This window comes from Harpegnathos saltator, unplaced genomic scaffold, assembly GCF_003227715.2.
Source record: "Harpegnathos saltator strain DR-91 unplaced genomic scaffold, Hsal_v8.6 scaffold12, whole genome shotgun sequence".
Lineage (NCBI taxonomy): Eukaryota > Metazoa > Arthropoda > Insecta > Hymenoptera > Formicidae > Harpegnathos > Harpegnathos saltator.
Genome location: NW_020229895.1, coordinates 1,235,832 through 1,262,542, shown reverse-complemented (window position 1 = coordinate 1,262,542; position 26,711 = coordinate 1,235,832). Strand labels below are relative to the sequence as shown.

General features: G+C 45.2%; 2 protein-coding genes across 3 annotated transcripts in view; one reads left to right on the top strand and one right to left on the bottom strand.

Moving 5' to 3' along the window:
• Nucleotides 1-56: 56 nt before the first annotated feature.
• Nucleotides 57-8,839, bottom strand: LOC105182310 (uncharacterized). Its single transcript, XM_011139653.3, has 10 exons — nucleotides 8,537-8,839; nucleotides 7,797-8,288; nucleotides 6,906-7,258; nucleotides 6,599-6,788; nucleotides 6,221-6,381; nucleotides 4,501-4,796; nucleotides 4,183-4,417; nucleotides 3,784-3,976; nucleotides 3,081-3,629; nucleotides 57-2,974 (listed from the first exon to the last, which is right to left on the bottom strand). Exons 2-10 carry the CDS (start codon nucleotides 8,239-8,241, stop codon nucleotides 807-809), a joined length of 4,590 nt encoding a protein of 1,529 aa, XP_011137955.2. The 5' UTR covers nucleotides 8,242-8,288; nucleotides 8,537-8,839; the 3' UTR covers nucleotides 57-806.
• Nucleotides 8,840-11,496: 2,657 nt separating this feature from the next.
• Nucleotides 11,497-26,711, top strand: part of FucTA (glycoprotein 3-alpha-L-fucosyltransferase A) — a 30,990-nt gene continuing 15,775 nt past the window's right edge. The window contains exon 1 of one of the 2 annotated variants that reach the window (XM_025305444.1): nucleotides 11,497-11,888. The gene's annotated coding sequence lies outside the window, so the exon portion shown is untranslated. The remainder of the gene's footprint in view (nucleotides 11,889-26,711) is intronic. The other variant, XM_025305447.1, reaches the window with a different exon arrangement.

Here is a 26,711-nt window from a genome sequence, read left to right as displayed (position 1 = left end):
TATTTCGAATATAAAATTTATGGCTTACATAGGCACAAACTAATAATGCATAACCGTATTTTATTATATGTATATTTGATTTGATGTAATAACGCATTCACCTTTGTAAAAATGGGTGTGATTTTCCATACATTTTATAGAGATTAATATATATGAGAAACATACATGAGAAACGTGTCGCTGAAATAGATTCATTATGTAATACACTTAACACATCAAGTATCATCCAATGAGTGACAACGACATTCGTCACTTCTTTCCATGTGACAATTTCTTATCAAAATGAGAATAATTTCATTAATTCCATCTAATTCAATTTCAATTAATTTTATTTTTCCTTTCGCAAAGTTTAATTAAGCAATTTTGAACTCGTGCAAACTCGTTTGCAATTCGTGCGATTGGCAACATATTACATAATCTGACTCTGTGCACAATTAAAAAATTCGATTCGAAGTTTCCATTCGAATTCAACATGGCGCTTAATGTGTTAAACTGAACTATTGTGCCATTGGATATCATTGTATATCGTAACATATTGCACCGTTGTGATGAACATAAAAAACAAGTACAAATTAAGGTAAAAATATCTTCAGTAATCTTTTACGAAACTTCGAATTATACAGGTGCTCCAGCGATCAGTTTTAATTTGAGTAATCCTCAACTCAACTCGTGTTTATTGTGATCTGTAATGCATTTCATTCAGAAGAGAACTGACGGCTTTGCCACACATAATGAAGCATTGACGTGATAACAAACTATTAGGTAATTGAAGTGTATACATCAAAATATCTGATCTAATGTCTCGTCTAACGTCGTTCCTTGAATGTAGTGGTGTTGAAGGAGCGTTGCGATTGAAAGTTATAGTTTGCTGATGATTGCTGCCACATTCCGGTGTTGGCGCCTCCTCCTCCTTGCCAATTAGTCGATGATGCTTTCTTATTCGTCTCATTTGGAGCTAACCAGCGCGAATCATTCATACTCATGTTACTGCTGCTTTGACACGGTTGCTTCGCTGGAAAAGCTTGAGACTTGTTCTGCCAATTGTCTTTGGCCTTTAACCATGGCTCTCTTTTGTCGGACGGCCAAGTGGTCGTCACCACAATCTGATTGTCAATGTTCAGCCATCTTTCTTTCAGGCCGACATTACCCCCGACATCGTCGCCCCAAGGATCTCGCGCGTCTTCCGGCAAGTCGTTCCAGTCATCCTTGTCTGCTTGGTTCCAGGAGTCATTGGACTGCGGCTGCTCCTCGCGGCCGCTCCAACGCGGCATATCCGTGTCCGTCCAAGTCTCCTTGCGACTGCTCTCCTTCTCTATGTTATCCCAATCATCGCCGCTGTTCCCCGATCTGGACGGGCCAGACCATCTACTATTGTTTAAATTCTGACTCCATGACTCTTTCACATCGGACTTCGCGAGAGGTTGCGTAGAACTCCAAGAGTCCGCGTGAGAATCTCTCATGTCCCAAGATCTCTCTTGTTGCTGGGTCTGCGATTTGTGATATCTATTATTGTCAGAGAGAGGCTGCCAGTTTCCGCTGGTCGCCGTCTGCCTCTTATCCAGCCAGATATTCTCCGATGCTCTCTCGTTAATGGAACGCTGCCATATGCCTTGCTCGATAGCGCCACGATTCGGTATGTCCCATTCGTCCGCGAATCTATTTTGCGGTGGGCTCTGCCGCCTCGGCGGGGACTGCTGTCGCTTTGGAGGCGACGAGAACTCCTGTCCGGATGGCATTCGATGCGGCGAGGGATGCCTCACGGGCGACTGATTTCTCGGTGACATCATGCCTCTTGATCTCGACGGGGATATCATTCTGTCAGCTGGCGACATGGACCGCCTTTTCGGAGACATTTGCCGTCTCGTCGGCGACATCGGCCTGTGTCTCACGGGAGACGCCGGCCTCCTCATCATAGACACCTGTCTCGTCGACGAGCTGAACATCCTCATAGGAGACATCTGCCGTCTCGGTGGAGACAGACTGGGCTGTCGCCATGACATTTGCTGCGTCGCAGACACCGGCCGATCCATAGGAGACACGTGTCGCCTTGGCGGTGACATTTCGCGTCTACCGCCGGATGATGTAGACAACATCGGCCGTCTCTGAGGCGAATAATCGCGGTGCATTTGAGAATTGCGCCCTTGATACGAAGATGATGACGGCGACGAGACCGGCCTGTCTGAAGAGAGATGTCTCCTAGTCGGCGAGCTCGCACGTCTCGGCGGCGACCGCTTTGGCGACAATCTCCTCGGCGATGATATTCGATGTTTAAACGGCGAATTTTGCTTTCTCATCGGAGACGTAGGTTTCCTCGTGGTTTCCACGTCACTCCAGCGGCTTCTGTTGAAAGCTTTGTTCCTGTTCCAAGAGTTACCTTGGTTCTGTTGTTTGTTTTTGTTGGCAAATCTCTGATAGACTGTTACTTTTTCGTTCGACCTCACTTCGACAGGTAAGGTCGTATCTGGTTCTGCCGGTGCTAAGTTATGATATTTCTTATATATCGTCGGCTTCACGTCGGTCTCCATGTACTCCTTGTTCGCGGTTGTTATAAGAATATCTTGGGCATGAGTCTCCTGCACGAATCGACCCTTCAAGAGCGGATCATCGTCGAGCTCTTTCTTCACCTGAATCGCATCTTGAGCGCTCTCAGGTGGCGCGATGCGATCCCACACTGAGCGTGGCAACTGATTCTGCAGCTTGTTGGTCTGCTCGAGGACCATAGTCAGTACATTTTGCAATTCCTTCGCGGTGGTCGCGTCGACCGTAGGCGAAGGACCGCTCAGCTTCTCTTTGGCCGCTTCGAGAATCTCTCGGCTTTCGTTCACCTTCTGCACCAAGTCTGCGTCAATTCTGTTGCTCGACAATTTTGTGCGCAGGTCTATCTGATCTTTATTGGTTGCTGTCTTTTTCTCGAACAGAGGATTGATGCGAAGCGTTGATTTATCGTGCCAATTCTTTTTCTTGGCTGCAGCATCTGGTCAATGAGAAAAATCGCAATCAGGCACATTATGCGCAACGAGAGACATCCGTGCATTTCATGCACGGCAAATTTATTTAGATTTATACATCATTCAACTTACCATGTTGCTTCCACGACTTGTTAAATACCGGCTTGTCGAATTTCTTCGTCTTTTTAGGTATCTCGATTATCTCGGGCGATTCATTCTCGCGTTTCAGTCTGATTTTACCTTTCGACGGTGAGCTCAAGTCGCTCTTCACCGGGCTCGTCTTTCTCGCGAGCTTCGACTTTTTTGTCACGTCGACGTTCGCTAATGGATTCTTTTTCAACTGCGTCTCGGCGTTATCAACGCCGCTGTTATTGATCTCTTTCTCTAACGCCCTGGTGTTCTCCAAGGATTTGCTCTCTTCTTCCAGTATCTTGAGGAACCACGGCTGCGTGAGTCTATGCATAAGTCTGTGTTCCATTAGAATAACTGTCTCGAAGTGAGGCCCGATCGGCAGGGTATCGACAACGCATGCCCGGATCGGCATGAACGGATGACCGAGGCCATCCTCGATGGGCCGTGCGAGTTCTAACACCGCACGAACCGATTGTTTCGTCAACGTGGTGACCATTACGATACGCCGCAGGGACGTGAGTTTTCTTAAGCATGTCATTACTTCAACGGCTAAAAGATATCATAACTTTAGATCTTGATTACCGGGAGAGACACAGAGTCGCGACCGGGGCGCGCTACTCAATGCCAACGTTACCGATTCTCTCTCAACTCACCGCGACAAAATTAGCAATATTAACGACTAACTAGGATCGATGTTGCATACCTCTGCCCATATTGGTGTTCGCGTTGACTATGGCATATGTCACGCGATTTTTCACGGCGGCACTTATTTTATTCACCACGTCGGCCGGAGAGCCCATCACGAAAGACACATTTGTAATGTTATTCAAGTCACACGTCATTTCGGCTTCTTCGATTTCCGATGGTGAATCAACCCCTATCACTTCCAGACATTTCTGTTACAATGCAATATAGATATCGGTACATTAATCGTCTCGTTTAATTCGCTCGGTGTCGCGCATTTTGCGTGTGCGTACCACGACCCACAACGGGACGCATAACACGTCGGACATTGTGTCGTGCGGTTCGCCCAATAAGAGAGATTCGCTTATACGTTACGTGCGTGCGTACTCCCGCGTGCGTGAGTTGCGTATGTACTTACAGATGCCATCATAAGTCCGATCACGCCGATGCCACAACCGATTTCGAGCACCGTCACTTTCGGCGTAGGTTTAAGCATGTCCATGACTGCTTTGGCTACGTTCAACGCGCCGGCAGCGTTCGACCAAAAGTTGGTCTTTGGCGAGAGCTGCACTTTCAGGCTGCCGACGACTTCGTCTAGAGCTTCCGCTCCCACTAAGAACGTGGTGTTTGTAATAATTTTGTTATTAGCGCATCTGAAACGAATGTAATGAGATTGCAGATTTCCGTCACTTGTGAACCTCGAGTTTTTTCTCTGCCTTGTGTGTCGTGCTCTTACTTGTTCATCGATTTGCAATACAGAGACTTGACATTGCAATCTTTACCCGGGCCGGACTCGTATATCTGTTTCAGACGGTCCATAGTGTTGCGGCTGATGTTCTTTCCAGTTGCGAAAAGCATGAGCTCGTCCATGCTATTGCAACGCACTAACAGCCACATCCACTTTTGCTTTTGCACCTCGTTTTCTTTCGCATCGGCATCCGTAGATGTGTCGTTCGATGGACTTTCATCGGACGCCGCCGCCGCTTTGTCTTGCGACGGTGATATCGTTGTTTGAAGAAAATTTTCAAATATCTACACGCCAATAACGATCGATATTACGGCAAATATGCAATTTCCTTTACAACTAACTGATATCGTGCTTTTCCCGCGCGTCAAGTGATTTGTGATTTGACCTACGTACGACCTACGTATGTCTCAAAGAAGTATCCGCAAGTACCAAGATCAGACACAACTCGCAAAAGCATGATATCAGTTATTGTAATTTATCGCTGTTACGCGGCCAGAGTTTGTGTTATGTAGCACTTATTTCATTATTTTTTTTTTTATGTCACCGACTTATTTTATAACATTGTTTTTTAGCACTCAGACAAACTTGCGCATTCGCATACAAGTTCATCCATGTGGGATTAGTTTACGGTCGAATGTGTGCATTCTACGTCGTCAAGTATTAAAAATCTGTGAACATATCTCTCTCTCAGGAGTTTCTCATTGTTTTGTACAGTTACGCATTGTACTCTGATGTTATAGCTGTCTGTATTGTTCCATAGGCTTAATTTCAGCCATACTTTTCAAGTTGCACATGCATCATTTGTGTGATAAATTTTTTCTTTTTCTTTCTTTTTTTTTTTTTTTTTTATCAACTGCACTTGCAAAGTATTGGACATTTGTGTCATGTTACTGATAATCTTTAACATTAATATGCATCATATCTATAGTCACTCTTTATCTTCATTCTTTCAGTCACTCTTCTTTTATTCTTCTCGAATAAAATATATTCATGCCTGTTTGAGGCACAGCATAGCATACATATCAGAAGATATCTGATGAGATATTGTTTAACTTTTGTGTCGATAAAAAAGTCGTGTAAATAAATACACATTGAACATCTTTTCAAGATTCTTTCTTCTTTCGCGTGTTTTGAAGATAACATTTTCATATGTTATATAAAAAATGTTGCCCATCTTCCGTGATGAAATATGAAGACATATCGATGTGTTGTCATCATTTTGCAATCTCACGGTATTGGCAACATTTTGATAAGTGCCAAAAAAATTATTATTGCGCACACAATAGTATAAAAATTATATTTTCAAAGATTTCTGATTTTGCTCATACTTGTTGCTTATTATATGCTCATATTATATATAATTTCATGAGCTTGATCATTTTGATATGACATCTTGTGAGTGACTGATGAAATTGCACAATATTTTCCACTTCTTTATATATTTTTATATTTGTATATATAAATAAAAAGAGTTATTTTATACTTTGTAGAAACTCGCACATGCAAATACTGCTTATAATTATGCAGATTTGATTCATTCCTTATAAGGTAGTAGATGTTCACAAACATACACGTACGTTTCAAAAACTAATCTTACACTGAATCATTTTTATACGTAGGAAAAAATATATATCTACAAAAAAGTCTTTGCCGCCTCTTTGGCAAAAAGAAAAATAGAATTAACTTTTCTTAAATATAAGTGATATACCTTGACAGCTCTTAACACAAACGATGGAAATTCAGACATATTATTGGTATTAACACCCCACGCCGACGTTGGTTCAAGGCACCAGACTGGTTTGTAACTTTTGACAAAAGATTCCGACTTATCTTCTTCTTTCACGGTTGTCTGTATATCTTTCAGGATACCTAAACAGATGCCATATCAAATATATATTTACTATGCCATGAATATTAAATATAACATTCTTTCCATATTCATATTCTTTCTCTAGTAAAAAAGACAAAGAACATCATAGTAAGTGACATGTATAATACATGCGTACCAAGGAGTCTAAACAAATCTAAACAACATTCAACATGAGCGAGTATTTCTGAAATGTTAACTGTATCCTTCTATACTCACATTCAAACTTCCACCGATTCGTATGTGGTTTGTTTAATGAACAATGTCGAATCGGATCAAGTTTGCATATAGGTGAACCTTCTTTCTTCTCTATTCTCTCTAACCATTTCTCATAATGAGGGTAAGAAATTCCTAAAACTCGAGCTAATTTCGAAAGTCTTTCTCTAACAAGCGTTTCTTTCTCTGCGATCTAGAGTTTTAATTCAATAATTATAATATTAAGTGTATATTCTTTAAGTAATTTCCAGTATTGTGATTTAATCAAACGATAAAGTATAATAAAAAAGAAAATCTTCAAAACCACTACCTTTTCTTTATACCAACTTTCTTCTATCTCTCCTCTCACTTCTTCAATCAATGTTATTTCATCCTGTTGCATCTGTTCTTCTTCCTCACTTTTAGAAGTTTCAGAAGGATCAATATGCTCCATAGCTTTATCCATACAAAATGTTTCAGGATCCAATTCGATATTTTCTATTACATCCAAGTGATGCATTACATCTTCATCTGTTACTTCTTTCTGCACATCCATTGGTTCTAATTTGACAGTAGCAATAAGGTCAATAGGTTCATTTGTAGAATAATTTTCTGATTGTTGATCACATTCTACTTGCATTGGAAGTATTTTATCTGTATCTTCAGTATGAGAAGTTGTGTCATCTATAAATATAACATATATTCTGTGTCGTAAACATACACAAGAAAAGCAATCGACAAATAGCTTCATTTTGATGCTAAAAAATTCATTTTATCCAACAATTTTTACTTTAATTATGCTGGATATGAAAATAAAATTGCTTCGTGTATGTATTTATTAGACTTATTTACACGATCTTATATTCTTATGTTATATAAATTATTCTAAAACATCTTGGATAACACCGATTCTTCAACTTCAATCGCTTATAACTTACAGAATCGCTAATAGGAACGGAATTTAATCAATTTTGACACCGTAACATCAAACTACAAGAATATGGGGTAAAAAGATACAAGTTGCTGTTTAGAAAATTCGACACAATTGGAGTTAGCATCTACATCCAAAGTTATTCCCCAATTTTCACTGGGAATATTTTTTCAAACATAAGGTCTCTACAACTATCGTGTAATGTTAAATTCTCTGTCCTATATGCATGTATAAATTACAAATCGCAAATATTCTGCACGCAAAGCTTCAAAATAAAGTTCTACATTATACCAGTGGTCTTGGGATTTGCTTCGGTGGTGTCCATTTGCTCTACAGCATTGTCTGATTCTTGTGCAATACTTTCAAACTCTACAGCATTGTCTGATTCTTGTACGATACTTTCAGACTCTACAGCATTGTTTGATTCTTGTACAATACTTTCAGACTCTACAGCATTGTCTGCTGATTCTTGTACAATACTTTCAGACTCTACAGCATTGTCTGCTGATTCTTGTACAATACCTTCAGACTCTACAGCATTGTCTGATTCTTGTGCAATATTTTCAGACTTTACAGCACTGTCTGATTCTTGTGCAATACTTTCAGACTCTTTCATGGTGCTTGTTGACTGTTCAGTGATACTTTCATCCTGTTCCATGATATTATCCGACTCTTGTGGGGTATTGTCTGATTGTTGCACGGCATCCTCCGACTTGTCACAATTCATAGCCTCCATTTGAGAAGCTCGATTATAGATACGCAACTGTCGATTGTTCAACGAGCCTGTTTTACGTGAAAATAATGAAGCTGATCAAAATGACAAGAGCGAGAGAACGGCCCATTGGCCGTGTTATCGACAATTACATGACGTAATGCAATGACTGAGCAAGAGAAATTGTGAGAAACGCTCTCGATCGTATGTGCTGAATCGGCACGCCGTTTCAACAATTCGATTTATGATCGACTCGCAACATTTGAGGTTTCTATTGTTTGCTTCCTCGCTGAGAATAATGCGATTTCGCGACTCTTACCATGTGTCAAATATTACGCACTGCAAATTCAGGCGCTACGGTTCCATTCAGCTGAACGCCGCGATCTCTCGCTTCAGCTTTCACTTTTTCGCAACGTTTCCCTTGTGTCCTCCGATCGACCGATCGAACATGTGAAATATTAACGTTACGGAAATAACACGATGTACGACGTGCACGCCGACAGATCGTCGCGACGAAAAACGAAGACTGACAAATGCTTTTCTCAATATTCTACTCGAAGTACGAGCGCATGCCACATCAACGAAGTGTATTTTATCTTCGATAGAACAGTTCTACGTCTAGTTGGCTGCGCGATACCAAGAGCGGGTAACGTCTGATGCTTTGAAATTCTTTAGCAAATGGAGGCAAAAACCGTCCATAATTCGTTGTTTAGTCGCGTCATTGAAAAGTGAATACGATTTGTTTTCACTGATTTATTTAAATTTAAAGCGAAAATAACACTTTGATTTTAATTACTTATGGCAGATGAAAAAGTTGATGCACGATGTTCAATGTGTAATAAATAAAAAGCTTAAAGTTCTCTCTTTAAGACTTGAGTATTTATCATATTTTTTTATAAAAATTAATCTTTATGATAAAAATTAAACCGAAAGATAAGGCGAAGTATTGAATAGTCACCATTTTTTCTTATTTAACTCAATATCTCATAGCAGTAAATAAAAAAATAATGTTATTACTTTAATATTCTTAAGAAAGTAGAAATTTCAAGTTTTTAAACATTTTTCGAACCATTCCTCTATCATCATTTCTATCGAAATTACAGCTTATTAAATTTTATCCATTTTTCAATATAAGAGATTAATACGTCTAATCAGTCTTTGAATCGTATCACTTAAGAAGATAGAAAGAGGCATGTCTGATTCTCTATTTAGTCGCGCTACGATTACAAGTACAGTAGCGACTCGTAGCAGAGATTTTGGAACTAATTTTCAAAAATAATGGGTCTAAGAAAACGCACTTTTAATTAGACCCCTTATTTTTCAACATATAATGGAGGTCGGTAAAATGTGATTTGAATCTTGGCTAAATTCATTCCTTTATAAATAACGGGTTTAACGAGAGTATTTTTATTAGACCTGTTATTCGCACAAAGTGAGAATTTAGTCAAGATTCAAACCACAATTTACCGACTCCCATTATATTGGAAAAATAAGGGGTCTAATAAAAATACGCATTTTCTTAGAGCCGTTATTTTTTAAAATTAGTTCCAAAGTTTCCGCTACGAGTCGCTATTGTACTTGTCGAGGAATTGAACTCGCAATTTAAGAAAACAAAACGAGCGAGGTTCAATATAGATAAAATAGGCTAAGTTTCTGTTATCCAACATCGTTTGTATATTTTTATTCAATGAAAAGAAAAATTGAGCTCGTAGTACGACTAAACAGAGGATCAAACAGATGCCTCTTCTATTTTTTAAGTAATACGGATTCTGGCTGATCAGACATATTACTCTTTTATATCGAAACATAGATAAAATTCAATAGGCTGTAATTTAGGTAAAAATGATGATAGAAGAATGGTTCGAAAAGTATTTTAAAGCTTGAAGTTTCTACCACGTTAAGTTCTAAGTTTTAGCCACGTTAAATTTAATAACGTTAATAAAGTTAATAATATTTACTAAGAATAAATATCGACTCAAGTGAGAAATGTGTGGCGACGGTACATTATTCAATTTCATCCTTCAGTTCGAGTTTAATATTGATAATAAATTTTTAGCAAAAATATGAAACATATAATTTAAATATAATATTTTAAACTTTAAATTTATTGCTTAGCGGATATTGTACTTTGATTTGTTAATCTAATAATATATATATATGTTGCAAGTGATTACATTCGGAAGGATGCTTTTGTTTCGACATTAAACAACTAGACGAAAAAAAAATTGCACCGCAGTTTGCGGTACGCAGATTAAAGAAGAACATTCAAACTTTTAAACGGTATAAATCTTAATTGCCTATAATTTGTTGTTTACTTGAAGCAACTCCACAAACTTCATGAAAATGATGTTTACCTTCAACAAACTTTGATTTATTTCCGCGTATTATCGTAAGAAAAATCGTAAAAATAAGCAAATATAATATTTAAACATATACCTGAGAACTAAATACTTTAATCTCTCTCTCCCTCTCTCTCTCTCTCTCTCTCTCTCTCTCTCTTCACACGAGTTTTAACATTAAACAAATACTTACATAAAAATATGATATATTTTATTTTTAGCCGAGCAACCTTAAGTTTTTTATTTATTGTTTAAGCAAAGTCGCATACTGATTCATTCAACATTAATGAGCGATCAAAGGCGATGCTTTGCGCTTCGACATCAAACAACTCGATTGACAAAATCGTGTTAAAATCCGCGGCTGTGCAAAGTAAAAAAAAATTCTACGTCTTCAAATAATACGAATCCGACTCGACGGTAATTCTTTCCCAACTACACGGTGCAACTTAATAGACTTCGAGTAATATTTTACGCGGATCTGCTTTGATATGCGCGAATTAAACCCCGTGTAGTAAAACCTTTCCAAAAGCCTCGCTATCATTACTTGGCGGATGTCGCCGCCCGTTGAATTCCGCCTATTATTCGCGACGAGGAAGGGTGCAACGCACGGCCGTTGCTCTCGCGCGATCTCCGTCTTATGGCCGTGTCGAACTTGCTTGGAGATCAGAGAACGTGACTCGGGTGTGTTGCTACCAATCGGGCGGCAGCGCGCCGGGAGCGGGGGTGAAATTCGCTTGGCGAAATGCCGCACTCCAATTCGCGACCTTCGACTCTCTCAATGCGCGGTCTGACACGGGCCTTAACCGTATACACCTTTCGACGGCTGTTTCGACGGCGGCGTTTCGGCGCCGAAGGGCGCTTCAACCCGCGCGCGTCCAGGGCGCAGACGCGCGCCTCTTATGGATTTTACCCCCGCCGTGGCTCTCGGCGATATCGGGTGGTATAGTCCTGGGGCTGGCCTGGTGGGAGTCAGAGGGGCATACGAGGGCGCTCGTCGCGCGGGTCGTGCACGAAAGGGAGAAGGAGCGATGCGCGAGCCGGTCGCGGAGGGTAGCTGACGCGGAGGAAGAGGAAGAGGGGACCCAGCACCGAAACGACACGAGCGACGGGTTGGGCCGGCCGTCTGCACAACGTGACCTGCCCGATTACACGGGGATGAGCTAACCCGCCGCCGCGCGTCCATCCATCCCCCTGTGCGAATCCAGCCGGAGGACTCTGACATGTGACCGGGCGGAGCGCGCAACGTCGTGGTCGCATCCATCCGCGTCGATCGGGCTACTTTCCCGCAGGACTCTCAACGCGCGGCTCGGTCAACCACGTGGCTCGGATCTGGTGAGTCCTGCTCTCCCGCTCTTCAGAGCGAGCGTCCCGCACGCGTCCTGTCGCGAGACCGCGTTTCCAATTCGCAGCTGCTTCCGCAGCCGCGAACTTAACACCCTGAACACCCGCGCGTTCAACGTGGATACGCTGCTGTAGACGAGCCCCCCCGAGCTACGGGTCGTAGGTTACGCGCTGTACACCTGGTTGCATGCCCGGCCGCGCTTTCCCGTGGGTCGCGTTGGCGCCGAAACGTAGAAGAGCCGAGTTCCAAGTATTTCCAGGCCGATTTTTCTCTCACGGATGCGCGGATCCTCGCTGCTGAAGTTGAGCAACGCGGCGGATATTTTCGACTGCCTCGGCACCGCGGCGCTTTCAAGCGCCAGGATCTCGCGCGGACACGTCTGAAGAGCAATTCGTGTGTCGCTGCGTATTCGTAAAAAAAATTAGAAAATAAAAAAATAAAAAAAATAACAAAAAAAATGCGTCCGAATAAAAATCGCGGTAAACAATGAAGTCGCGGCGATTTCAGCGCGCTCGGTTTTTAAGGCACACTCGAGAGGAACTTCTGTTATTTTATGTTACGGGTATCTCGTGCAAACGAGAGAGAGAGAGAGAGAGAGAGAGAGAGAGAGAGAGAGAGAGAGAGACCGCAAATATCGCGTGGTTGAGAGAAGAGAGAAAAAGTTAGATTCGCGAGGGGAAATTAGTCCGAGAGTAACGTCAACTTTTTCACTGGTTCTGGTTTCCGACGAGCTCGCTCCGCCGGGTAGTTTCGCGCGCGTGAAAAATTTGCACGGGGCAATTCTCCCCCGGGCGATTCTCCTCGCGGCCTCGCGACTAGAGTCCGGCCGTCGCGCCGAATCTCGCCGTACTTTTCTTCCCCTAATTCGGCTTTTTCCGATGGCTTGACACCTCGCCTCCCCCCTTTCCTCCCTCTCGCGGGAGCGCGAGCGGTTTACTTGGCGAAAGTTCTGAGGAGCGTCGGGGGAGTTCGTCACCTCGCCGGCGTTCTCGTCGCATAGTTAGGGGGATAGTTTTGCTTATTTCACAGCTTTGCACTCCGCGACGTTGTCGCAAAGTTTCGCGCGCGGAGGGAGCCGGGGGGCAGAGGCTTGTCCCTCACCGTGTCTCGTGCTTATACCCTCACCGCCAACAGTTTTCTCCATTTCACAAGTCGCCGTACCGTGAAGGATCTCGCGGCTCTCGCGGGACTACACAACGTCGGCAAGTTTCGCGACGGCGAAGCATCGAGCCGCGAGTCCGTCGAAGCGCCGAGACCGCCGAGAGAGATACACTTCGCTCGCGTGCTATAGCGCGTTTTCATCGGGCTCGAAAGCGCTAACTCCGTGCGGACTGGAGGCGCAGATCGATGTGCCGCGCGAGAACGTTTTCGCGAGGGAATCACGGATGAGTCGGTAGGGGCGGGAAGAGAGCTCGCTGAAACGAGCAACACTCGAGGGGGTGTCCGACGAAGGCGCGACGAGCTTTAATCGCACGCGTCGCAGGAAGCGGCGAGCCACCCGACTGCACGAGAGAGACAATAAACGCGCACGTCCTCTCTCTCTCTCTCTCTCTCTCTCTCTCTCTCTCTCTCTCTCTCGCGATTTCCGCGATCTTCGTGAGCGCCAAAGGAGCGAAATTGCACGCTAAATGGGAGCTTCATTTCAAACGCGCGCGTGCGCGCGTGTCTGGCAGTCAAAGAAATTAGAACGGAGCTGTGTAAGACGCGCGAGAAGCGCGGCCGGGAGAGACACTCGCGAGAAAAGGAGAGAAAAGGAGAGAGAAAAGGAGAGGCAATTTTAACGTGATGACTGAGACGACGTAAGCAAGCGGATAAAATCCGCGTGAGAAAATGATTGAGCAACCTCAAAAACAAACGTTCTCCAACGTTGGGCCAACTTCCCGGCGAAGCGCTGAACGAAGCGCCGAAATTCCGCCCGGAGTCGTCGGGATTCTAAGATCTGAATTAGAATCGAGAGCTCCGCTGAACCCGAGCCGAATTCTGGCCTCTTCAAGCTGAGTCGTTCGTAGCTGATCGGAAACCTGCCGAACATTCCTCTCCACGTGAAAACTCGACCATAGGCTGCGGCGGTATCGAGGAACGCGGGCGAAGAGGCCGACTCGCCTCGCGGAGGAAAGGCCGAGCGGCGGGATGACATCGACTTTTTGTTACGCGAAAAGCGTCCCGCACGCTTGCGATCGCGTGCCGAACGCGGCGAACGTACGTGAGCGCGCCCGGCGAGGTATTACCTCGCTCACCGCACTTGTCGCGGGGACTTCGAGCTGGAGAGGTAGGCGGTAGATAGGCTTGACAGAGAAGTGTAGGTAGGATCTGGCCGGCCGCATGCGGCGCACCCGGGCTGAATCGGCGGCCTGCGGCTTCGCGTGCGTGTGTGTCACGCGCGCGTGTGGGCGTGAGAGTTGATTCATGCCGCTCTTCGTGACTGTGGCCTGATAAAGGCGATAGCGGCGTTGCGCGCTGCCGAATTTATCCCGCAGATCTCAAACGGCCTCTGACCGCCGCCGAAAACAGCTATTCTCCGCCCCGCGGAAGTCGCGGGGAAGACCAGGGCCAGGGGGGGGGAGCGAGGCAGCCGCGGGGGGGCATTATGCAGATGCGTGTTTCGCGCGTTGCCATATTTTCCGCGCGGAATATTTCACGGCTGTCCCTCGCGACGAGACGCGCCGTGTTCGAGGCACGTCCGCCCTGCCGTCGACCTGGATTGTCTAACATCCGTAGACGTTGGACGATCAAAGTGGAGGCTTGATTTGTTAAGGGGGCAATTACACGCGGAAGGCTGCTTTCAAGGCTATTTTTATGAATTCTTTTTTGACAGAAACGGTAAGATCAGTGGATTTAAAATTTTCACAGTATATTCATTAATGTATAAAATAAGTTTTATTAAATCACAAGAACCGATCCAATTTGTAATTGTAGATGAAAATGCAGTCATCCGTTTGCAAGCCCTATGTTTGCTGTCAACATAATTCCGGGTCTCTCATTACTCTGAAACCAAAAAGATTTTTTTAATGTACGGTTGTCATTACAGCCCGTACCAAAGTGAAGCCAAATTTGGGAAAATAATGACTGTACAAAGAAAAAAAGTATCAAAAATAAAACTTTTTTAAACTTGTAATCATGTTTAAAAAAATGAATAAAATAAAATGTAATCGTGTCGACAGTTTAAAAAAATTATGTTTCCACGTAAACATGCTTAAAATTTTGTGTGAAACTTTCGATACAGATAGTAACAAATTTACTTTATATTTTGAACATTAATGAATATACACTGTGAAAGTTTCAAGCCCATTGATCCTACTGTCTCTGTTAAAAGAAATTCGTAAAAATAGCCCTGAAAACGTGGCCTGCTCCGCATATAATTCTCCCCTTAAAAGATATTATTGATGCGTACACAGACCAAAGTCCTACTGAGCGCCTCGAACTCTTAAAAGCTACCATCAAATATCGCCCCGAGCTAACTGTTTCGTTGTTGTGGCAAAGTATACGCGAGAATCGATCTGTTTTATCGCACTGTTGTGTCACTGCTGATCCTGCGAATAAAATTAGTATTGTCAGCGTGGTTACGTTTTTTTTTATAACATCAAGAATTCGCGCGGAGTGAAATTTCAGCCATGGTAACCTTTGAGTAGCGGCAAACGCACAATTCGTCACTCGTGCGGCTGCTAAGCGCAATCGAAATAGGTCGATACGGGTCTCAGAGTTGGCGACGAAAATGGCCGGTCGAAAGTGGGATCAGAATTTCGACTCGAGATGTCGGAGAAGCCGCACGGGAAAGCGCGCTCGGCTCGTGCAACTGATTTTCCGGGAGCCAACCGAGGAAGCGGCCCCTCAGAAGGCAGTGGAAAGGTTTCTGCGGGAAGTTTCTAATCGGTCGACTGTGTTCGCACCTCGCTCGAGAGAGAAGCAGCCGGAGATGGTTGTTTTTCAACCGACCGCACGAGAGCTGCGATTTTTCTTCCCGCGATTTCCAGAGAGCGCAACCCGCGCGCGGACTAACGTGTGTACCGACGCTGCTGCTCTCCTCTCGTCCTCCAGCCGAGGATTTGCTCAAACGGTTCGCACGTCGAAAGGTGAGCTCTCTCTCTCTCTCTCTCTCTCTCTCTCAGGCACTCGCGTAATATCGCCGTTGAGAATCACTAGTCCGAAATAGTCAGCGGCAAAGGAACTGCGGTATTTTTTTTCCGAGCCAGCTGCGGAACGCGTTCGGCATCCGATGAGAATTGATTCGCCGGGAATCGCAACGGGACCTCTCGATCGGGCAAAGTCGGAGAACAGCGGCAACGGGAAAATGCGTTATACCTTGAGGCTCTAATTATGAGAATTTTTGCGCAATTATTCGAAACGCGCGCGCGCGCGCGCGCGCGTGCCGCCGTACGAATACGTAAAATTTGCAAGCACTCAACAAAGCGAGCGATAAAGTTACAAGATTAGAACTCGAAGAATCGATTTTCTGACAAATCCATGCACTCATGTCGTTTGCAAATTTAACCGTTTCCGCGGATTTTTATAAATCCGTCGCTGAAGAGGCCAACGACAGGTAACCCCGCTCTGCTCGATGATAGGAGGAAAACCTTGCAAGCTTTCGACTGAACAAACGTTTCCACAAGGCGAAACGCGAACAAGGCAACATTATCGCCGCACGCTTCTCGTCGCGAATTTCGCGAGGTTCGTGTCGGCTCAGCATTTGGCAACGGACGCGGTCGCATCGGCGGAACAATTTGCAAACGCGGATGGCACGCGAGGATCGCTTAAATCATCAGACAGGACGGTCAAAGGTTAATCTAGTGGAGCGCAAGGGGCGGAAATTGAGGAGCAATTAGACAAGCGGAGTATCCCCGAATTGCAGCGCGAGGGTGTCCCGCGATTCGCACTGAATTCGCAGAAATTCTCGCCGAACGCGAGTCATCCTTCGATCGGCCGGCTGAGGCGCGTCAATAATTGATCGAGCGCGCTCGCGTGCACAGTGCGGAACGACCTGTGACCTTTGTCACGCTCAAACAGCCGTGTTTTACCCAACAGCAGCCAGGAATTTTCGAAATTTCGTGTTAGCGTCTAGTTAATCACCCGGCGAGGAAGAGAGACGGAGAGACCCCGGCAGGAATTCACGTCACGGCGGAAAGCAGCGGGAGATTCGCGCAACTCTTCCCGAGCACAAAAAATTGTCAGAGCCATTCTCATGAAGCATAAGGCCCCGATAAGGCTGAAAGTAGGATCCTTGAAAAGAGATGCCTCATTATTATCACATCAGGCCTCGAGACGGATTTCTTAGGGATATCTTGGGTTTTATGGAATAAGACTTTGATAAGGAAAACTGATGAGGACCTCGGAAGGATTTATTAGGGATATTTTGGATTTTACGAAATGACGCTTTAACTTGGAAAACTGATATGGGCCTTACAAGGACCTGTTAAGGATGCCTCAGATATACAAAATCAAGTTTTGTTCTAGAAAATTAATAAGATCCGAAGCGTGTAATAAAATTGTCATAATTTAATATTGTTTTAATAGGTATGCCCTATTTGGTTCTTTTAAAGATTTTTTAATCATACTGCAATTGAGAAACAAATTTTATTAGTTTTATTAGTTGCCATATTCATTAGGCTCTTGCAAGGATTTTTCTAGTATTTCCTTCGTTTTGAAATCCAGCAAACTTTAATTAAAAACAGTAGCAGGATTTTTATGTGTAAAGAATACTATATTTTATTGTAAAGTATGCTATATTTTTAAAATTATTTTTAAAATTTAAAAAAATTCTTGTTGTATACTAACAAGGTTATAAAGAAACGAAGAAATTACAGTCTAAATTTCTTGGAATGAAAAGAACGAATACTTTTTACTCAAGCATTAATAAAAATATTTCCTTACAAGACCCTATTAATATTGCCTTGTAAGAACCCGTTAAACCATTTGTTACACATCTTGTAGGGCCTTTGTCTTTCTATTCGTATTAGTACACTAGGAAAAATGTATTGTTGCGTGAACCAAAATTTTGTTGTAAACAAACAACAAAATAATTTGGTTAAGAAATGCCCAACAAAACTGTTTAGTTCCTGTAAACAAATATCTTGTTTGATTACGGTTTGTTCGTATAACGCAATACTTTTGTTATAGCAACCAAAAAGCTTGAACTGTATGAATTTTGTTAAAAATACTATAATTTTTTCTTAATATATAAAATCTAAATTTTAGTGCACAGAAAGACAAAATAGTATCCATTGGGCATTATTTGAGTTTATGTAAAATAATATTTCGTTATTATGTAATTTTTAGGGATAAAATAACTAAAATGCTTAACTTTTATGTATAAAGTCTAAGAAGAAAATCATTTGGTCCAGAGAACAAAGGAGAAAAATATATTTAGTTGGGACAACTAAATATTTTGTTATATAAAACGAGATATTTGGTTGCTATTAAAAAATGCCTCAACTAAACAGTTCTGTTAGAGATACTAAATTTTTTTCCTAGTGTAGGGCTCGATTGATGTTAGGGAAAAATAATCAGGCCCTTATCAGAGCCTTGTTCATTTTTCTACTCAGATTTCGACAATTCGCCGGACGTGGCCCAACGTGCGTTTGACAGGTGCGTCGCACTCGGCGTGAGACTCGTGACTCCGATTTCGAGTTTGTTCGCAGCCACGCAAACATTTCTTCGATATTCCATTCATATACGCACGCGTCGTTGCTCGCTCGCGTCCTCGATGCGATCCCGGATTTACCAATTTGTCGCGCAACTCCTCGCCGCATGTGCATCGATAATTCTATAACCCCGTCTGCAAATAAAGTATAAATCGCGCCGCGATGCCGCCTCAGCGCCCAAATCACGCGTCATTACTCATTGAGCCGGAGTATAAATTGACGTTTTAATTGAATCCGTTATGAGTTTACTTCGCAAATAATCAGACGACGTCAATAACTCGCGCCGTATATAATACATATGTACACGCGTATGATTTTCAAATAAAGGTGCGCTCCCCGGCGAGATATTCGGGGATGAGCAAAATTTCGTTACGCGCGATTTGCGCGTGAACGTAAAATCGACGTATTATAAAATATTGGAGCCCACTTTATCCAGGCGGCTGCGCGTTTATCTCCTCGTGCTCGATTTCGCGTGTCGTGACGCGCGTTACGGCGTGTTTTCCGCCATCATCACGCGGTGCGAATAAATTCGTCGTCGTCGATGTGCTTCATAAGAATATCGTCCCCTCCTGTCTCTTTTGCAGAATTCGCGCGTGCGAGAACGCACGTTCGCAAAATTCAGTTGTGCCATTTTCCGCGCTGTGCAAAGAGGAAATATTTCTCTCCGCGTCGGTGTTGCGAGGACGGGATTTTTTTAATCGCCGCACCGCGACAGTCGGAGAGCGGATTACGAACGCGACTGCGATTCAGCGTTAGTCGAGAATATGCTGATTCCGCCGGCCCGGCCAGCGGTTTTTGCAGCTACCGATAAGATTTTCGGCCGCGAGATGCCGAAATTGGCGCGCTAATCTGCCCGCACGATGCAGCTTGGCATAATTTCTCTCCCTCTCCTCCCGCTTTTCACGCCCCCCCCCCTCTCTTTCTGTCGTTCCTCCGCAAGATGGACTCGGAATAGACACTGCTTTCGTGGACGTCAATTGTATACTAGAAATAAGTCGGCGCATCCGAACACGCCTTGCGATCAACGAACCGCATTTCGAGCGAGCCGCTTCGTGAACTTAAACGTAAGTAGAGAAGACGAGTTCTCACCTCGCGCGAGCTGTACCGACGAAGGCGGGCGGAACGGCTGTATTTAAGACGGGACATTCCCATCGAGACGCGCCGATGAAACAGCCGCTGTAAACGAGAGCCCGATTTTACACGGAAGTCAATTCGCTTCGAGGAATATCGAGAGAGAGAGAGAGAGAGAGAGAGAGAGAGAGAGAGAGAGAGAGATCGACAGGGTGACATTTCCCTACATTTTTTACAGCCACCTGAATCGTTGAAATCTTGCTTTGTCGGTGCCGACAAAGAGATGCGAAATCGCGTTTTCTGCAATTGCTGTCCAGAAATTATGAGTACTACTAGTACGTTTCGCAAATATTATTTCAACTAATGCGAAGCGCGGGATACTGTCAGGTGTTCGTTGTTAAAGTTCCCTGTTTTAATCACCGGAAATACAATACACGCGCTTACGAGGGACTCTCTCTTGTCCGCCTGACTAGAACATACTTTCCAAATATTTCGCGGTTTCCCCCGCAGACTTCCTTCGCACTCTGTTCATCTCATCGGTTTCTCCCCGCGCACTTCGCGCGTCGATCCAGCCGGAGGAACGCGGAAAGTGTCCAAGGACACGCATCCGCAGTGTCCGGGGACTGCGGAAGTCGAAAGAGAGAGAGAGAGAGAGAGAGAGAGAGAGAGTCCGAACGAAATCCGCGGCTGCTGGTCAATCGGGTCGAGTCACCGTGCCGTAAAAAAAAAGAGAGGTACAAAAGGCGAGGAAAAAATATGCGTCGACTTCCTGTGGCGGGAGAGCCGAATCTCTTTGTGCGCCGCGGCATCCGGGAATGATATAACTGAATTTCACGTGGCGGCTGCGATCTGGGTTATCTCGCGATCGCGCGACAATTATACACGGACGTGCGCGGACGTTCGCAATGACCTGAATCACGGTCAAACCGTTGGAAATAGTTTCGCGCGGTATTCGCGATCGGCGGAGGCGCCAGAGAAGGAGAGAGAGAGAGAGAGAGAGAGAGAGAGAGAGAGAGAGAGAGAGAGAGGGGGGAGAGGGAGAGAAAGAGAAAGAGACTCCGAGATTCCGCGAACAAAAAATTGCTAGGGCCATCCTCATGAGGCATAAGACCCCGATAAGACTGAAAGTAGGATGCCCTAAAAAGGGATGCCTCATTATTATCATATCAGATTCCGAGATGGATCTTTTAAGGATACCTTAGTCTTTGTGAAATAAGGCTTTGATAAAGAAAACTGATGAGGGCCTTAGAAGGATTTATTAAGGGTGCCTTAGATTTAATAAATAAGGCTTTGATAGGGAAAAGTAATAAGGACCTCAGAAGGATCTTTTAAAAGGATATGCTTTAGATATACAAAATCAAGTTTTGTTCTAGAAAATTAATAAGATCCGAAGCGTGTAATAAAATTGTCATAGTTTAGGTTATTGTTTTAGTAGGTACGCTCTACCTGGCATTTTTAAGATTTTTTAATTATTACCGCAATTAAAAACAAATTTTATTAGTTTTATTAATTGCTATATTCATTGATAAAAACATTTAAAAAATTTTATCGTAAAGTACGCTATATTTTTAACATAAAAATTTCTTGTTGTATATACTGTAACAAGGTTATAAAGAAATAAAGAAATTATAGTCTAAATATCTTGGGATGAAAAGGACGAATATTTTTCCTCGAGCATTGATAAAAATATTTCCATACAAGGCCCTATTAATATTGCCTTATAAGGACCCGTTAAACCATTTATTACACATCATGTAGAGCCCTTGCCTTTCTAATCCTCCTACGGCCCGATTAATGTTAGGGAAAAATAATCAGGCCCTTACCAGAGCTCTATTAATTTTTCTACTCGAGTCGTTGCAACGTAACGACGACAACGTCGAAGCGCGATCTAAGGCAGGAGGACAAGGAGTTAAGGACGAGGACTCGGCGAGTTAAGGCGTAAACAATGACGAGAAAAGGAAACCAAGACAAAAAACTGAGAGGGAAGGAGCTCAGGCTTCGCGGTCGGCGAGATAGCCGGCGGACTGCCGTCAAGTCTCACACCGTCGCGCCGCTAATGAGCGTAATGAGATGATTCCGAGGTGATGATTTAAATAACGTCACACGTCGACAGCCATCCGTCCGCGCCGCAGAGGTACCGTCGCGTGCGTTAGATTTATCGCCCGCATCGACGTTGTGTGCGTACATACGGGACGACGATAATTCGAAGCCGAGCGCGGCGGCTATTGTTTCTGATTTATTGCTGTCGGTTTAATCGTCAACGCGGCGGATGGCGACTCCCCTCGCCCGCGCGCGCGTGTGTGCGTGCGTGGGAGGCGACAGGAGAACGAAGTTTAATTAACGAGAAGAACGACGAACTCTCTTCATTGATCGCGCGACCGGAGGGCCGACTGACCCTCTGAGGGCGCATGTGTGTTTGTGTGTGTGTGTGTGTGTGAGCAATTTTTTTCGCGAGAGAGAAACACGCCGTTTAATACACACACACACACACACACACACACACACATATACATACGCGCGAGTTTTATTCGGATGCGCAATGACAATGCACGCGCGCGCCGCCGTGACGAGCCGTGAGTAATTTAACGTGTCATTAAACCAGCGGCCGGAACACGTCAAAAACAATATTTGCCCGCGTCTGCACGTGATGTTACGCCCGCCGCCATCGCTACGTACATGATTCCGCCCGTTACTCGGCTCGTGTGTACGTTACACGTGTCCGAAAACATATTTATCCACGTCGACGCGATACGCCTCCATCACCGACGCCTTTCGGGGTGGCGTGCTCGGCCCTCTTTTCAGCGGGGCTGTCTCTCCCGCTTCCCCCTCCCCCCCCCTCTTTCTTGCCCTCTCGCTGTCAACCAGTCGGCAATTACTTACGGGCAATTTGCCGCTTGCGCTTCTGATAGCTGCGAGATAACTCTCGCGCGTGTGTGTATGTATGTATCATGACAACAACAAAGAATTACATTCGGTCGCGCGACGCGATTTGGCGACAATTTCACCGTTCACCGGCCGCTCCGGAGCGGTTAGCCGCGCTCACGCGACGCTTTTTCTCTCTTAATTGTTCCGCCAATTTTTCGCGAACGAACGCCGATAACAACCGACGAATATTCGCGGATAGCGGTCGCGTTAGCGTTGCGTGGCCGGCATACGCGATACGCCTCCATCGTCGGGCGGAAACCAAGCGCTGAGATATTTTTAATCGCTTTATTATGGAATCCCCGATATAACGATATCTGATGATACACCGCGGCGCACACGTGCGGTGGCGAAAACGACCGCAGGACTAACCGCGGTCTCGTTGAATTTCACGCGGCAAAAGGAAGACAGAGAAGCGCGAAATTAACCCGCGAGAATAGACGGGGCAATTTTTGCAACCCCCCCCCCCACCCCACCCCGTCGCTACCCCGCGTCGGCTCCTCGTAATAATCGACACGCCAGCACGCGGTAGAAACAGCCCGCGACGTCTTTACTCGGTTATTCATTTTTTAGTAACGGCTTTAGCCTTTGCGCGCTAATTGCGCGATGAAAACTGGCGCGAGCGAATTGAAGCACGCCTTCGCCGCCGAAATGAGACGCTTGGCGAGTCGCTTTCTCGAGCCAAACGGATCCGACAGACGCGGTGCTCTCCGAAGGAAACGGTCTCTCTCTCTCTCTCTCGCGCGATCGATCCTCGCTAACTAAACCGTCTTATCCAGAAAGCTCATCGAGCCGTCTAATATCTGTCAATAGACTCAACTCTCTCCGATCGGTATCGCTGATTATGATCTGTTACGTCAAGACGGTTGCTCCAATTACTTGTCGAAAGTGGGTCTCGCGACGTTCTCTCTCCGTCTCTCCTTCGAGTGCGCTCGCTTCAGGCGGCAAATTTTCGCAGGCGCGACCACTTCCGCGATCGTTTGAGAGCCGTTATCGGCCCGCATCGGCGCGACACAAACGTTACAATTTCAGGCACTTTCGGGCAGGCCGTTTCCAGACACTTCGGACGGAAACGCAGTCGCTTCGCACCGTGACCCACCGCCGATGGTTCTTCGACCTTCCCTGCGTGCATACGTAACCTGAGATTACGCTCTGTGGGTGTTCGGCTCGCCGATAAGATAAAAACGCGCGAAGTGGAGCGGTATTTGTGTGCATAAACGTATTACGGCCTCGGGGAAGTTGGCCCGATTTTGTAACCGTGCTTCCTTCGACGACGCTCGCATCGATTCGCCAGAGGGAAGCGATACACTTGGTCGAACACGATGTATCATACTTAATTTTGTATGTAAGCGGCTATATTTTACTCGCCGATGCACGTCGGGTGCATTACGCGAGACAATGGAAAATTATGCTTATTATTAGAAGGGGAGAATTCGAGAGAGAGAGAGAGAGAGAGAGAGAGAGAGAGAGAGAGAGAGAGAGAGAGAGAGAGAGAGAGAGAACAAACAATAACGCGCACGAGCAATCGATATAAGCGGCTTTTGGTCTGGAGACCAAATGAGCGATTTGTAATGGTCCAGCGAGTGGCAACTTTTATCATCTGACAACAATTACCGGTGCTTCAAACAGGAGCTGGAAAAATCCTGACGAAAGCAAACGAAATGATCCGGACGATCCTGACTCTTAAACGCTGTGACTGAAAATTCACCCGGTGGTTTTTTCGCCACTAGATAGCGGCGCGGCAGTGTCCTGCTAGGATTTATAATGTTCATAAATATTCATAGTTTATGTATACTAAAAAAAAGAAAAAAAAAATAGTAAAAACATTATGGGTGAAAATTCATCCTTCCTGGTGACAGGAGGTAAAAAAACATCCTGACTGATTCAAGAGCTGACGAAATATTTGATCGAAGGACTATTCGTTACCGACTATCTCACTGATTAAAAAATCTTATGTATAATTCCTGATAATTTTTCTATGTAACGCATACGAGGGCAGCGGGGAGATAATAGCCTCGTCGAGCGAATTTATCAGTTTAATTTCGGACTGGTTTACTCGACGAGTCGACGCGTCATCGCTTAATCGGCGAGAACGAGTCGCGAAGCGCGCGCGTGATGAAGCACCGTCGATCGATCGCCTCGCATTATGAATCTGCCGATTCAATCTACGCTTTTTCATCGAGCCCTCCTCGCGAAAGCGATCGTCGTCGACGGCAGGAGGGGCAGAAGAACGGCACTGAGTACAAGAGAGCCAAGAAATAATGCTCGACCGCTCAATCTTCATTATATCGGGCCGATATTAATTCAGGCTGAATTAATGGGAGCATCAAAGCGGTCACGTGTCATCGGATTCTGAAGTCGGAGGCTGCCATTGTCATCGTTAGACGCGCCGCCGCGGCTCGACATCGATCGTCACGGCGATGACGCAAAATTCTACAACGTCACGTCGCTTTATCGGAGACAATCGGAGCGAAACGGAAGCGAGGACCGAGTCGTGCGGAAAGCGAAGAGGAGACGATTGCGCCGTGATAACGAGGCCGTTTTATAAACCCGCGATATGCATATCCCGACAACGTCTAGCGGCGTTGCTGTCCATTTCTCGTCGAGAAATGACAGCGCGACGCGAGTCAGCCGATCGAATCAGAATCGCGAGGTTAACCGGCGCTTCTCATACACGTCGCGAGCGAATTCTCCCGTCGATTAAGTCCTCCGAGAGCGAGAGAGATCTTACCGCGCGGAAATCGCTTTCTCGACGCGACACGGGGGCGCGCAAAATGGCGCTCGATCGTTCGAATTATTCCTGATGACACCCGAGAGAGCCGGTGCGAGCCTCTTCGAGGCTGCATTAATAACCAGCGACGCGACGACGCGGTTAGACACGAAGAAGATCGCCGGGTAAGATCGACCTTCATCTAGTCGTCCACGGCGGCCGATACACTGCAAAACCCGAGTGTATTATTTTGACGCGTATAAGCTGAAGCTTTCTTCACGTCTGCGTTTCTTGTCGTCTGAAATCACGTCATTTCGATATTCGACTTAACGACGTTTAAACGACGTGATTTAAGATACGACAATAAGATACGCGTAAAGGAAGCTTCAGCTTATACGCGTCGAAATATAATAACAAACTCGGGTTTGCAGCGTAGTCGAACGATTTATCGCTGCTGTAAAGTTTTACACGGAAACAAACGAAAGCGTGAACATGCGGCGGCCGAGAGTCGAATGATTGTTCGCTGCTAACACGAAATTACACGAAAACGAGAGACAATTAATATGCGGCTCGTACGAGCAGCGAGCTGTCATTGTCGTCACGTTGACCAACGAATTCAAGGTTCTGACGTAGCCCAGCGTGACCACAGATAACGCGCGCGATTATTCTCCTAATCGCTCGAGCGCGCGGCGTACGTAATATCGTACGTAACATTTTGGATCGGTGGAGTCGGCGGGTATAGACATGACATGTCGGGCTCGTCGCGTAAATTCGGTCTGTCCGTTCGTTGAGCGCGTCAAGTCCCGACTACTCCGAAATCCTATGTGTTACAGTTTCGCGGATAAAGATTAAAAAACCGAAATACCCTGTCGGACAGCCGGATCGCCGGAGGAAATTTTCGCATGTGCGTGTGTGTATGTGTGCGTATGTGTGTGTACATGCATTCACACATGTGCTCGCGCGATCGGCTCGAGAAGGCACTTTATGCGCCCCCACTCTCGAATATCGAAGGCGATACCGCGACCGATGAGGTGCGGATTCAACAAGAGCATAAAAAAGCGTGGCAGGAATCGTTTGCGCGAAGCGCTTTACGAATTGCTTGTAGACGACGATAAGACGACGGCCGGAGCCGTGCCGCGAGGCAAGTCGTGAAAAACGGCTCGCGACACGCGACTCTGTCGGCGAAAAGCGAAGGAAAATTTGATAACACCGCGTATCTAATCTTATCTGCCGCGGAGGGCACCCGCCGGTCTACTTTCCTATGCAGCGGAATCTGACTTCTGAAAGTGCGAAAGATGACAGAGAGACGTCAGTGATAAGGCGGTGGCGTAACGAGCCGCTCGCCGCGGCCGCGATGGGCAGTGATACGCGAGCGGTCGGTCGGCGCGCAGGTTTGCGGCAATGTTAGCGCGTGCGAGCGAGAGCGGATTTAACACTTCCGTGCGAATGGAAGATAAGTGACAAAAAAGAAAAAA